The sequence below is a fragment of the Panthera leo genome, chromosome C1, assembly GCF_018350215.1.
Source record: "Panthera leo isolate Ple1 chromosome C1, P.leo_Ple1_pat1.1, whole genome shotgun sequence".
In the NCBI taxonomy this organism is placed as follows: domain Eukaryota; kingdom Metazoa; phylum Chordata; class Mammalia; order Carnivora; family Felidae; genus Panthera; species Panthera leo.
Genome location: NC_056686.1, coordinates 15,940,673 through 15,954,262, shown reverse-complemented (window position 1 = coordinate 15,954,262; position 13,590 = coordinate 15,940,673). Strand labels below are relative to the sequence as shown.

At 58.4% G+C, this 13,590-nt stretch overlaps 1 protein-coding gene across 4 annotated transcripts in view; it reads left to right on the top strand.

Annotated features, from left to right (window-relative positions):
• HSPG2 (heparan sulfate proteoglycan 2) overlaps positions 1-13,590 on the top strand; it is a 99,296-nt gene that overhangs the window by 64,659 nt on the left and 21,047 nt on the right. For 2 of the 4 annotated variants that reach the window (XM_042949213.1, XM_042949212.1), the window contains 22 exons: positions 1,350-1,463; positions 2,034-2,161; positions 2,287-2,373; positions 3,358-3,416; positions 3,591-3,758; positions 3,910-4,020; positions 5,931-6,031; positions 6,136-6,316; positions 7,675-7,800; positions 7,941-8,093; positions 8,174-8,316; positions 8,635-8,770; positions 8,857-9,005; positions 9,252-9,402; positions 10,146-10,315; positions 10,399-10,546; positions 10,956-11,107; positions 11,286-11,421; positions 11,518-11,669; positions 12,562-12,697; positions 12,841-12,992; positions 13,424-13,562. In XM_042949213.1, the coding sequence (XP_042805147.1) occupies positions 1,350-1,463; positions 2,034-2,161; positions 2,287-2,373; positions 3,358-3,416; positions 3,591-3,758; positions 3,910-4,020; positions 5,931-6,031; positions 6,136-6,316; positions 7,675-7,800; positions 7,941-8,093; positions 8,174-8,316; positions 8,635-8,770; positions 8,857-9,005; positions 9,252-9,402; positions 10,146-10,315; positions 10,399-10,546; positions 10,956-11,107; positions 11,286-11,421; positions 11,518-11,669; positions 12,562-12,697; positions 12,841-12,992; positions 13,424-13,562 (2,992 nt within the window). The remainder of the gene's footprint in view (positions 1-1,349; positions 1,464-2,033; positions 2,162-2,286; positions 2,374-3,357; positions 3,417-3,590; positions 3,759-3,909; positions 4,021-5,930; positions 6,032-6,135; positions 6,317-7,674; positions 7,801-7,940; positions 8,094-8,173; positions 8,317-8,634; positions 8,771-8,856; positions 9,006-9,251; positions 9,403-10,145; positions 10,316-10,398; positions 10,547-10,955; positions 11,108-11,285; positions 11,422-11,517; positions 11,670-12,561; positions 12,698-12,840; positions 12,993-13,423; positions 13,563-13,590) is intronic. The other 2 variants (XM_042949214.1, XM_042949215.1) reach the window with 2 other exon arrangements.

Below are 13,590 nucleotides of genomic sequence, written 5' to 3'. Positions count from 1 at the left end.
CTCGGAGAGGTAAACAGCGCGGAGCAGGGTAGGATTCTGGGCAGCTCACAAGGAGGACTGTATGGGGAAATAGTCCATGATGCAGAAGGGTCACCCCGGAAAGCTGAGGGGGCAGGGGCCACTTCCTTAGGCCTGGAACGAGGTTCTGCTCAGTAGGGAATGCCAAGCCGTGAAGGGAGTGCTGTGGTCTGCGCTGGGCGTCAGGAAAAGTCCTCTCTGCCCTGGTGAATGAGACAGGTCGGGGAGAGACGGGGACCCCTATTTACAGGGAGGGCACTGGGGGTGGAACAGAGGGCTGGCCGTTGCAGAGAACCCAAGAGCATCCGGAGGGTTTGGCTGGAGACCGTGAACTCCCTGAGGGCAGCGCCTGAGCTGACTGTCCACCACTGAGTCTCCAGACACATTGGCAGGCCGCCAGTCAACACTGGACGAACTTGGAACTGAGGAAGGGGGAGGATGAAGGAAGGGGAGGGGGCAGAGCTGCAATGCCAGGTGGGCGGCAGGGAGGTCAAGTGTGGGAACAGCCAGCACCCAGATGCAGGAACTCCCCTGTGCAAAGTGCACATCTCCGCAATTTTACATCCGTGCACCTTTGCTATGGCCACAGACTTTCAAATCCAAACACATGAACTTCACCTCCTTTGAAGTTATCAAATTTAATAACACATTTTGAAGGAGAAGCCCTGGGGAGGGCAGAATAATCCTGTGTGCGCGCTTTCTGCAGTGAAGCAAAACAGATTTGTAAACATCCCTTTGAAATGGTTGGGGGGCAGGAGGGGCCTGGAGAAGTTTCAAAGGAGGGGTAGTGAATAGAAACTCTTTGTTTTCCAAACCCATGATTACTCACTCAGAATGTGTAAAAACATCCTCGATTGTGTGTGAGATGCCTGCCTCTTTCACTTTATTTAGTGACTGTGAGGTAGTTGTAAAGATCTCCAAGGGCTCATTCCAAATCTGGGTCTCCTGAACCTTGTTTTTCCGTCTAGGAATTCAGTTTTTCAATAGAGACCCTACCAGAAGAATTTTCAGGAACGAAAATGGGAAATGGAGAAGCGTTCTCCTCCATTAAGGGTGAACTATGATTTCAGTAAATTCAGAGTGGCTGGAGATGCCAGGCAGGATGGGGACAGACACTGTCCCAGCTTCCACAGTATTGAGAAACTGAGCACAAAGACAGGGAGGAAGGTTCCAAGAGAGGATGCTGGGGAGGAGGGCCGGGCCTGGGATTTCCCAACCAAGAGCCAATGGGAGTCTAGATTGTGGAGAGAGGCTGGAGAGAGAGGGTTCTGGTCTATTGGCTCCAGATGGGACCACTTTAGAGATAGAAACCAGCCCTCCTCTCTCCCCAGGACTGTGCCCCAGGCTATACACGCACTGGCAGTGGGCTCTACCTCGGCCACTGTGAGCTGTGTGAATGCAACGGCCACTCAGACCTGTGCCACCCGGAGACCGGGGCCTGCTCGGTAAGACGCAAACAGGGCAGGGTCAGGGGTCAATTTCTCGGGGCCTGGGTGGGGCACCGGGGCTGCCTGGGAGGCAGGGAGGGGTGGGCTTGGTAAGGTGGGCCTAGGTCCAGGGTCAAGGTGGCAGGGCACGGACTGTGGGACAAAGTGCCTGAACCAGCAGTGGGCACTGTAGGCACTGTGGGATGGCCAGAACGGTAGAATAACATCCTTCTCTTTTTATTAAGTTTATTGGTTTGGGGAGAGAGAGAGAGAGAGAGAGAGAGAGAGAGAGAGCGCGTGCCAGTGGGGGAGGAACAGAGAGAGCGAGGGAGAGAGAGAATCCCAAGCAGACTCCATACAGTCAGCTCAGAGCCCCATTCAGGTCTCGAACCTACAAATCATGAGATCATGACCTGAGCCGGAATCAAGAGTCGGATGCTTACCCAACGGAGCCACCCAGATGCCCCTTCTACAATTATTTAAGATAGGCTCACAGATACAGAATTTCCAGCTCAAGGGATTACAAAACCGTACAGTTTGGGGTAGATTTTGCCAAATGGCGGGTGGCTGACATCCTTGTGCCCACAGCACTGCCAGCACAACGCCGCTGGGGAATTCTGTGAGCTGTGTGCCCCTGGCTATTATGGAGATGCTACTGCCGGGACACCTGAGGACTGCCAGCCCTGTGCCTGCCCCCTGACCAACCCGGAGAACATGTGGGTGTCCCCGTTCGGGGCCCAAGGAAGAAGTCCCACTTGGGAGTGGAGGGCACTGCAGAAGTGGAGGGCACCGGGTGGAGGGTGGGCGTCCCCTGGCCTGACCTCTGCCTCCCCCATCCCAGGTTCTCCCGCACCTGTGAGAGCCTGGGAGCTGGTGGGTACCGATGCACAGCCTGTGAACCTGGCTACACTGGCCAGTACTGTGAGCAGTAAGTTTGCAAACAGGATGGGGGGGAGGAAGGGGGCATATGGCAGACTCCTAGGTGAGAGTCCGGGGGGGGTGTTGCTCAGAAAGGTCTCTGCCAGGATCACATCTTTCCCCTGCCCAAAACCCTTCCCAGATTCCCCGTTGCCCTTGGGCCAAGCCCAAGCTCGTTCCCCTTTTAACACCCGAATCTACCATAGCCGGGCCTAACCTCTTGACTTCTTGACGTTCTGGTCTTTGCACACACTGTTCCCTCTACATGGAACATTCTTCACCCCCAAACCTCCCCTTTCTCGCTGACTCCTGTTTAGCCTTCAAAGCTCAGCTTCATTCGCTCCTTCAGCACGTTTTCCTTGAGCACCTACTGTGCGCCATGTGGTGCGCCAAGGTGTTGGAGATAAAGGGGTGAACGAAACAGATTCAGTCTCAGCCCTTAGGGAGCCTACCACCTGTCATGGGAGACGGGGCAGCAAGTAATCGTACAAACACATAATTATGAAGAGTGGTGAGTTCTCTAGAGTACAATCCGCTCCAAGGGAATATAACAAGCCAGCAGTGCGGTCCTCTGGGGAGCTTCTTGACTCTCAGGCCTGGGTTAGTGCCCCTCATGTGCGTCCCTCTTGTTTACGTAGTTCCTCGTTGGTTTCCCGACAAGCCAGGTCTGTAAGGGCGAGAGCTGCGTCATGCTCACTGTCACGATTCCACAAGCTAGCGTAGTAGTTGCTTAATAAATGCTTGTTGAATGAATGTTTCCCTGGAGACTAAAGACCTTATTACCCCCGTTGTCCAATCTGCTAACATCGCCGTTCTTAGCTCCGTGAGGCCGTGTTGAGGCCTCTTTGGTCTCCAAAGTCCTTCCAGAGTTGTGAGCCTCCTCACCCCGCACTGAGCCCACCCCCGCTGGACTTCTGGCTCCGCCAGTCCACCATGAGGCACCGAGTCCCCTGGGGCCTGGGTCCTGACAGAGCTGGTCTGTTCCTCCTTACAGATGTGCCCCAGGCTACGTGGGTAACCCCAATGTGCGGGGGGGCCGGTGCCTGCCCCAAGGTAAGTGGGATCGTGGCGGGTCAGGGTGATGGAGAAGGCAGTGAGCCTAGGGAGTTTGAGAGTCACTACATCCGGGGGGCAGGGCACACCAGGGTTTGGGAAGACAGAGATACCTGAGACAGTGCTGCATGCTGGGAGCTCCTGCCTGAATGGCCTCTCCTGTCGTTCCTCCAGCAGATGCAGCCCCACTGGTGGTCCAGGTGCATCCGGCTCGGAGCGTAGTACCCCAAGGTGGCTCCCACTCCCTGTGGTGCCAGGTCAGTGGGAGCCCACCCCACTACTTTTACTGGTCTCGTGAGGATGGGCGTCCCTTGCCTAGCAGCACCCAGCAGCGACATCAAGGTACCCATGACCCCGGGCCCCTCAGCCCCATGAGCCACCCCAGAGGGAGGGGAATCACAGGCCTGTTTGCTGCGATCCTGTCCTTACACGCAGGGCCGGGTGGGAGACGGGGTGCATCTGCGCTGACGAGCTCCTGTCCGCTTCCCACCAGGCTCTGAGCTCCACTTCCCTAGCGTCCAGCCATCAGATGCTGGCGTCTATATCTGCACCTGTCGTAATCTCCATCGCGCCAATACCAGCCGGGCAGAGCTGCTGGTCACTGGTGAGTCCCTGCTCCACTCCGTCCCCAGCCCGTCTGTGCTGGGCTGGACTGTGGACGCAGGCAGTGGGCACGTCCCTCCGCTGGAGAGGGTGGTGGGGCACGGGGATGCTGGCCACGGAGATGGAGAGATAGTGGGGTCAAGGCTAGTTTTAGAGGCAAAATTGGCAGGACTTGATTGTGGTCACTGAGAGAGAAAGAAAGGCTAAAATAATGCCCACGGGTCTGGACCCCAGCAGGCAGGCAAATGAGGCGCCATTTACCGAGGTGAGCAGGCTCAGCAGGCGGGTGTTTTCATTGGGAACCCCCACCCCTGAAGCTGAGTCTGGGATGAGGATTTTCATGCCAGCAGTTTCTGTAGGAAGTGAAGTGAGGCAGGAAAGAGAAGACATCCCATAGAGGGCGTGTTACCGAGCACATTCCCACCGGGGACAGTTGTTCACCGCAGCCAAAGAAATTCTGGGAAACTCTAGATTAAAATGTGCACCTCGGAGTCCCCCATCCCAGGGCCAGTTGATTGAGGCCTGTGCTCTAGGATCACCAGGGCCCCTGCGTTATATACCACCTCGGGGGCAGGCACGGCAGTCCCCGGTGGCCCGAGAAGGACCTCAGGCACAGAAATGCGGCTGCTGGCAGAAGTCAGGCAGGCGGGCTCTGAAGTGACAGGGGAAGGGGATGCGGGCGGGGCACCCACAGCACCTGCTACACAGAGGTCAGGGGGCATCACGAGTCTGTAGCTCCAGCTTGAACATGTCAAGGTGAAGAGGGAAGACAGCACGAGGGACTAAGTGGGGACAGCCATTGAGATAGGAGGAGAGCAGGAGAGCAGGTGTGTTGGGGGTCATGTGGGGAGGGGGCTTCCTGGAAGGAGTGGTTGGCCTCACCACATGCCCCGGGGTAGTCAGATACGGGCAGAGAAGGGACCCGTGGAGGTCATCATCTTTGATGAGAGCCATACAGTGGAGAGAAGGGGTAGAAACCAGACTGGAGAGAGGCAAAGAATGGAGGGGAAGGCCAGGCGTAGACAGCAAGGACAGACAGCTCTTTCAAAAGTCTTGGCTCTAGGGTGGCTGCCTGGCTCAGTTGGTAGAGCACGTGACTCTTAATCTCAGGGTCATGAGTTCGAGCCCCACGTTGGATGCGGAGCCTCCTTAAAATAAATAAATAAAGAGTCTTGGCTCTGAAGGAAGGCTGATACATGTAGCAATAGCTGGGGGGAGTATAAGGTCAAGGGGGTGTTTTTGAAGGTAGAAAATTCTAGAACACATTTGTCTGTGGAGTAGAATGATCCGTGCAGAGGGAGAGGAGGGACTGATGTAGCAAGCTAATGCACGGCCCTGGGAGGAAGTCCTTGGGAGGGGTGGGGCAGGGCAGGGCAGGGCTGCGGTGATGGGTTGTGGGGGAAGGGTCTCGTCCTGTGAGACCAGGAAGGAGGGAGGGCCGGTGGGTGGATTTGGGAAGATGGGCAAAGTCCTGACTGGTAGTCTCGATTTCTTCAGCAAGCGTGAGCTGAAGCCCTCGGCTGTGGAAACGGAAGTGGGGTGCGGGTGGGTGGAGAGGCTGGGAGGTGTGAAACTGTTGGGGAGGATGGAGACCCAAACCAGACAGAGAAGCCCAGTGGAGTGAAGTGCAAAGTGTTAAGGGCAATTTCGTGGTCTGTGACCATGAATGGACGCCAGGTGGACTCGTGGCAGCGTGATGCTCTTTGATTGCAGCCTGTGGCTCTCGGTGCCAGCGGGAAGAAGCCGTGGGGTTGAGCCAGCGTGAGGGAGGGAGGCACCAGGGCACGCAGTGGAATCTAGGCTAGCCTGGGAAGGAAGTGACACCCAGACAGGACGATGGAGAGAGAGAAAGTGGCCCCAGGACGGGGCCTGGCCAGCACCTGGCTCAGGGGGTGCCTCCTGTCACCACAGAGGCTCCAAGCAAGCCCATCACGGTGACCGTGGAGGAGCAGCGGAGCCAGAGCGTGCGCCCCGGGGCTGATGTCACCTTCATCTGCACAGCCAAGAGCAAGGTGGGCAGAGCCGTGCGCGGACATCAGGGGAGGGCAGCTCTGGCTTCTAGTGTCTCTGAAGTTCGCCTCTGACCGCCATCCCACCCTCCTTACCCCGCCTGCAGTCTCCCGCTTACACCCTGGTTTGGACCCGCCTGCACAATGGGAAACTGCCAGCCCGAGCCATGGATTTCAACGGCATCCTGACCATTCGCAACGTACAGCCGAGCGACGCGGGCACCTACGTCTGCACTGGCTCCAACATGTTCGCCATGGACCAGGGCACAGCCACACTGCACGTGCAAGGTACACCATTCACTTCCACACCTGGCCCGCCCACCCACGGCCTTCCCCCGTGCCCACCGGGACTGGCGACCGTTTCTTCATTCAGCTGACGGTTTGTGAACGGTCTGTGTGCCTGGGCCTGACTAGACTCTGAAGAAATGGGGGGGAGGACAAACAGGGGCTCTGCCCTCCTGTACCACGTGTTCTAATAGGGAGACAATAAGCATGGGAACACCATTTGCACCTACGTGGCTGCAACTGGAGGGGATCGTGCTAAGTGAAGTTAGTCAGAGAAAGACAAAAATCATAGGACTTCACTCATATGAGGACTTTAAGAGACAAAACAGATGAACATAAGGGAAGGGAAACAAAAATAATGTAAAAAAGGGAGGGGGACAAAACAGAAGAGACTTTTAAATATAGAGAACAAACAGAGGGTTGCTGGAGGGGTTGTGGGAGGAGGGATGGGCTAAATGGGGAAGGGGCATTAAGGAACCTACTCCTGAAATCATTGTTGCACTATACGCTAACTAACTCGGATGTAAATTTAAAAAAATAAAAAATAAAACAAGTTAAGATAAAATAAAAAAAAGTAAGCATGGGAACAAATGAACAAACAACGGAATTTCACACGGTGATGAGGACCGGGATAGGAACAGACAGTGAGGTAGGTGAAGGGTGGCTACTTTCCATGGCGTGGTCAGGGAGGGCCTCCGTGGGGAGGTGACGTCTGGGCTGAAAGCTGAAGGAAGAGGATGTGTTCAGCCACTTGAAGAGCTGGCAGAGAGTGTTCTCGGCAAAGGAACCGACACGTGCAAAGGCCCTGCAGCAGGAGCATGTTGATGTGTTTGAGGATCGGCAGGGTTAGCGTGGCTGGAGCTGTGGGAAGGGGGTAGGTAAAGAACGTGAAGCTGTGGGCAGAGGTGGATCACAGCACAGCAAGGAGTTCGGATTTTATTCGAAAAGCCCTGGGGAGCCACCAACAGGCCTTAAATGGGGAAGTATCAAGAACCATGGACATTTTTAAAAGTATTTTTTTAATGTCTGTTTATTTTTGAGAGCAAGAGGAACAGAGTGTGAATGGGGGAGGGGCAGGGAGAGAGGGAGACACAGAATCGGACACAGGCTCCAGGCTCTGTGCTGTCAGCACAGAGCCCGACGCGGGGCTCGAATTCATGAACCGTGAGATCGCGACCAGAGCCAAAGTTAGACGCGTAACCATCTGAGCCACCCAGATGCCCCTGGCACCCGGGGACATTTTCAAAGCTCCCTCTGGCCTCTGGGAACACACGGCCATGAGGGGCTGGAGTAGAACAGGGACCAACAGCAAGGGGGCGCTCCTCACCCTGACCACATACTGCTTCTTCCTCCCCCGTCAGCCTCGGGCACCCCGTCCGCCCCCGTGGTCTCCATCCATCCGCCGCAGCTCACCGTGCAGCCCGGACAGCTGGCCGAGTTCCGCTGCAGTGCCACCGGGAACCCCGCGCCCACCCTCGAGTGGACAGGTGAAGCCGTGGCAGGACTGACGGCAGGGCCTCCCTCCCCTGGATGTGGGGGGCCAGGGGCGGGACTCCAGGCTGTGGGACCTACCACCCACAGGGCCTGGCGGTGCCCGGTGGGTGCTGATGCCACCGCTTTCCGTCAGGGGGCCCTGGCGGCCAGCTCCCTCAGAAGGCACAGATCCACGGCGGCATCCTGCGCCTGCCGGCCGTCGAGCCCTCGGATCAAGCCCAGTACCTGTGTCGTGCCCTTAACAGTGCCGGGCAGCACGTGGCCAGGGCCGTGCTCCACGTGCATGGTGAGGGGACACGGCTGAGGGTGGAGCTTGGGAGCCCGCGGGCAGTCCAGAGAGACGTCCTCACAGGCCTCTGTGTGCAGGGGGCAGCGGGCCCAGGGTCCAGGTGAGCCCAGAGAGGACTCAGGTACACGAAGGTCGCACCGTCAGGCTGTACTGCAGGGCCGCAGGGGTGCCCAGCGCCACCATCACCTGGAGGAAGGAAGGGGGCAGCCTCCCCCCACAGGTGAGGAACTCTGTCTGGGCCGGCCCGCGGGCTCAACAGGGTCACGGTACCTACCGCCTTCCTTTCCCGTCTCCCCTTCCTACCAAGTCTTCTCCCCCTTCCGGTTTCCTTCACTTCCGAAACGGCGGCCTGCTCAGACGTCCTGTGCGGCGCACCCGGGCAGGTAGCGGCTGTTGGCCTCTTGCTTAGCCAGCCGCCTGGCTCTGCCCTCCCTCGTGTCCAACTACCCTTTCTGCCCCCTTCCCCCATCCTCGCTGGCTAGCCCTTGCCAGGCTGCCTCGCCCCCTCGGGCGGCTGACCCTTCCCCCGGTGCGGCAGGCCCGGTCCGAGCGCACAGACATCGCCACGCTGCTCATCCCGGCCATCACAGCTGCCGACGCCGGCTTCTACCTCTGCGTGGCCAGCAGCCCCGCGGGCACCGCGCAGGCCCGGATCCAAGTGGTTGTCCTTCCAGGTGCGGGGCCTCTGGGGACTAAAGGAGCGGGGAGGGCAAGCCAGGGCTCCCCGAGGCCTACTCAGTCCGCCGCTGGTACCCCCCAGGTGCCAGCTCCCCGCCAGTCAGGATCGAGTCCTCATCGCCTTCGGTGACTGAAGGCCAGACGCTGGACCTCAACTGTGTGGTGGCCGGCCTGGCCCACACCTCCATCACGTGGTACAAGCGAGGGGGCAGCCTGCCTCCCCACAGCCAGGTATGAGGGCCCTGGAGCCTGTGGTGAGGGACCCGGGAGTGATCCTCCTAGGCAGAGGCTTCACACGGCCCGGACGCCCTCCACGAGCGACGGCCGGCCCTTATTTCTCCCCCTGTCCAGCTTCTGTCATGGGGCAGCCCAGAGCGGAGCCAGTGAGAGCCTGATGAGTGACTCACTAAGGCTCAGAGGAAGTGGCGACCGCAGCCCCTCCTTACCCTCACACACCTGCGTCCCAACCTGTCCCAGGTGCATGGCTCCCGGTTACGGCTTCCCCACGTTTCTCCAGCTGATTCTGGAGAATACGTCTGTCGAGTGGAGAACGAGTCAGGCCCCAAGGAGGCCTCCATCGTCGTCTCTGTCTTCCACAACACCCACCCAGGCCCTGGCTACACCCCAGGTGAGGAGCCAAGTGGGCCCGGGCAGAGGCCAAGCCCTAGGATCTCCCCACTGATCCCAGGGAAGGTGCCGGTGGTCTCTTCCATGACAACCAGACAAGAGGGGGTGCTCTAGGGGGGCTTTGGGGATGTGAGGGGACTAAGGGTGGGGATAAGGTTGATCTGGCTTACCTGGGACCCTACGACGAGGATACTGTTTCAGATTTTGTCAGGAAGCAGCAGAGTCAGGATTAAACACTGAGTCGGGAGTCAGGCTGACCTGGGTTCAAATCATGCCTCTACCCCTTATCAGCTTTGAACTGGTTATTTATTCCACTGAACTGGTTATTTATTCCACATTTTAGGGACTCAGTTTTCTCATCTGTGGAAGGGGGACAAGACCACTACCCTGTGGTGTGAGCAGATGACAAACACTCTCCAGGAGAGACTTGTAACATTGTTGTCTGCGTCCCTCGGCCTGGCCTGGGCACTGAAGGGCTCTGGTTGCCTGTAGGCCATAGCAGCTTATCCTAATCAGGAAGTCATGGGTGGGCAAATGGGCCTCGAGTCCAAAGTTGGAGGTGAGGGTGACAGAAGGAGGGGCCTGACTGACCATGCTGAGGTAGAAAAGCATGGTCCCAGCCTTAGAAAGGCCTCCCATCTGCCCTCCCAAGCCAGGCCCTGGTCATGTCCCTGGGTGCTCTGCCCCAGGGCTGCAGGACTGGGGCTCGGGAGCCCCGGCCCCTTACCGGTTCCTCTGTGCCAGCTCCTGGAGGAGCCCCAGCTCCGGGCAGCACCCAGCTCATCCGCATCGAGTCCTCCTCCTCTCACGTGGCTGAAGGACAGACCCTGGACCTGAACTGCGTGGTGCCCGGGCAGGCCCACGCGCAGGTCACATGGCACAGGCGTGGGGGCAGCCTCCCCGCCCGGCACCAGGTACAGCCGTCCTCGGGACCAGCCTTCTGGAGGGGTAGATGGGGCCCCTCTGGCCCCCTGCCAACCCTCCCGTTTGCATTCAGACCCATGGCTCGCTGCTGCGGCTGCACCAGGTGTCTCCAGCCGACTCGGGCGAGTACATATGCCGCGTGGTCCTTGGCTCTGGGCCCCTGGAGGCCTCCGTCCTGGTCGACATCAAGGCCTCCGGCTCCCCTCCGGGCTCCATCCCTGGTGAGTAACTGCCCAAGGGCAGGGCAAGCAGAAGGGGCTGAGGGCCTTCCAAGGTGCTGAGATCCTAGCGGCTCCTGCTGCCATTGGTGGGGGGGGAGGAGGCCCACGCTGGAGCTGGAAGACGCCATCTTCCTCACTTTTCTCTGGCCACACAGTGCCTCGTGTTTCTGCTCCAGCCTCTTCCTCCTCTCTCCCAGCCTCAACTACCCCCTTCTCCCCCACTTCCTTGCTCCCTTCCGCAAGGCTTGTCCCTGCCCTGGCCCTCCACTCAAGGTGAACCAAACCCAGGCCAGCAACCCCCAAACATAGGAGCCTGGCCTCAGAAGACCAGGCCTGTGTGGCTCTGAGGTGGACCGTTCTTGCCCTCTCTGCTGGGGATCATCTGCTACCTTTGCTTCGTTCCCCACAGCCCCAGGACCTGTCCCCCCTGTCAGGATCGAGTCCACATCCCCCACAGTGGCCGAGGGGCAGACCCTAGATCTGAGCTGTGTGGTGGCAGGGCAGGCCCATGCCCAGGTCACGTGGTACAAGCGTGGGGGCAGCCTCCCCGCCCGGCACCAGGTACACAGGGGCAGAAAGGTGGGAGGGCCTGGCCAGGCCGAGCTCTGGGCAGTAGGTTGAGGGGGTCTTGGCCCCTGAGCTGGGCGGCTGGCAGTTCCCAGCTCAGAGGAGCAGAGCAGGTGGGCGTCTGCTAGGCTGTGGGAAGCCTCGCTCTCACACCCCTGCCCTGGCTGCCCAGGTCCGCGGCTCCCGCCTGTACATCTTCCAGGCCTCGCCAGCCGACGCAGGCGAGTACGTTTGCCGGGCCAGCAATGGTATGGAGGCCTCTATCACAGTCACCGTAACCAGGACCCAGGGGGCCAACTTTGCCTACCGTGAGTGACACCACCAGGTTGGGCCGGGATGGAAGACGGGGCTGGGCCGGGGCAGCCCTAGCGAACTGAGTGACTGGTGACCCTCCTGTCCCCCAGCTCCGGGCAGCACCCAGCCCATCCGCATCGAGTCCTCCTCCTCCCACGTGGCTGAAGGACAGACCCTGGATCTGAACTGCATAGTGCCTGGGCAGGCCCACGCCCAGGTCACGTGGCATAAGCGTGGGGGCAGCCTCCCTGCCCGGCACCAGGTACAGGCCTGGAAGATGGACAGGCCAAGAAGGAGACAGGAGGGAGGCCCTGGGTGGTGGAGGTCAAGGATGGGGAGGGCTGAAGTCTTCTTGGAGACAGGGGAAGCCTTGGACCCCATTGCACAGGTGGATAGATAGTACAATGATCAGGGCCCAAACTCTAGGACTGGCCAGCCTAGGTGTGAATGCTGCTTCCCCCACTTACTAGCCTATGACCTTGGGCAAGTTACTTAAACTCTCTGTGCCATAGCTTCAACATCTGTAAAATGGTATCTATCCTACAGAACTGTCTTAAGGATGAAGTGAATTAGCGTATGTGCAAAGTGCTCAGAGCTCTGGCACACGGAAATTGCCGAGCTGTTGTTACCATAGTATCCTTCGCGATGATTAATATTACTGTATTTTATAGACTTTAGGATGCTATCGATTACAAGATGGAATATTAGTTTTTGTACGTCTAAGGACAAAAAGCTGCCCTTTATCATTGTAAAGTTATTGACTGTAGAATGTGTCTTGATTTCAGAAACATTAAAAAGTGTGTTAGGGCACCTGGGTGGCTCAGTCAGTTAAGCATCTGACTTGATATCAGCTCAGGTCTTGATCTCAGGGTTGTGAGTTCAAGCCCCACATTGGACCCCATGCCGGGTGTGATGCCTACTTTAAAAAAAAAAAAAAAAAAGATGTGTCTTAGACTTGATGGAAGGTGGTATCAGGGTTTGCTCAGTTCACCCTGGCTTCTCCTGACCACCCTCTACCCTTGGGACGAGGCCTCCCCTAAGCAGGACAAAGCTGATGGCCAGGACTCAGAGGTCAGAGAGTGAGGCAGGGGGGCAGGTGATAGGTGCAAGGGTCCCATGAGAGCCCCCTCTGAGCTCACCTCCATTCCGACCAGACCCACGGCTCACTGCTGAGACTACACCAGGTGTCCCCAGTTGACTCGGGCGAGTATGTGTGCCGCGTGGTGGGTGGCTCGGTGCCCCTGGAGGCCTCTGTCCTGGTGACCATTGAGCCTGCAGGCTCTGTACCTGGTAAGCAGCACTGGGGGTAGGGCAGGGCTAGGGGCCCAGCCGCGGGAGACACTGGCAGGATCCCATGAAACCCCCCACCTTCACTCACATCCACCTCACCTCCCCTCTTAGCCAGGGATTGAACCTCTGCCTTCTGTCCCCAGCGCTGGGGGTCACTCCCCCAGTCCGGATCGAGTCATCCTCCTCCCATGTGGCTGAAGGGCAGACCTTGGATCTGAACTGCCTGGTTGCTGGGCAGGCCCATGCCCAGATCACGTGGCACAAGCGAGGGGGCAGCCTCCCCGCTCGGCACCAGGTAGGAGGAAGGGAGCTAAGGGGGAGCCTGAAAGCCCCTCATGACTACAGAAGAAAGTATACAGGCTTTGACTTTAGGCATATCTGAGTTTAGACACTGTTCTGCCACTTTGCCTGCTGTGTGACTTTAGGCCAGTCATCTGACTTCCTTGATCTTTAGTTTCCTCCTCTGTCAAACGGGCTCACACTGCCTACCTCACCTGCCCCATAGCACATTGACAAATGTTGGCTGCTCTCTTCTTCTCATTGGACCCAGTCCCGACGTTGGGGCAGGGGAATTGAAGGGTCATAAATGGTGGTTTTTCCAGAAAGCGCTTCTCTCAAGTCCAGTTGGCTGGACTGGCCTGGGAGGGGCGCCAGGGAAGGGAACAGGAGCCTGGCTGTGAGCCCCACAGCCTGACCCTGAGCCTGCCTTCCTCCTGGCCCTTCCAGGTGCATGGCTCGAGGCTGCGGCTGCCCCAGGTGACCCCAGCCGACTCTGGGGAGTACATATGCCGTGTGGTCAGCAGCTCGGGCACCCAAGAAGCCTCAGTCCTTGTCACTATCCAGCAGCGCCTTGGCCCCTCCCACCGTGAGTGTCTCAAGGGTCCTAACAAACA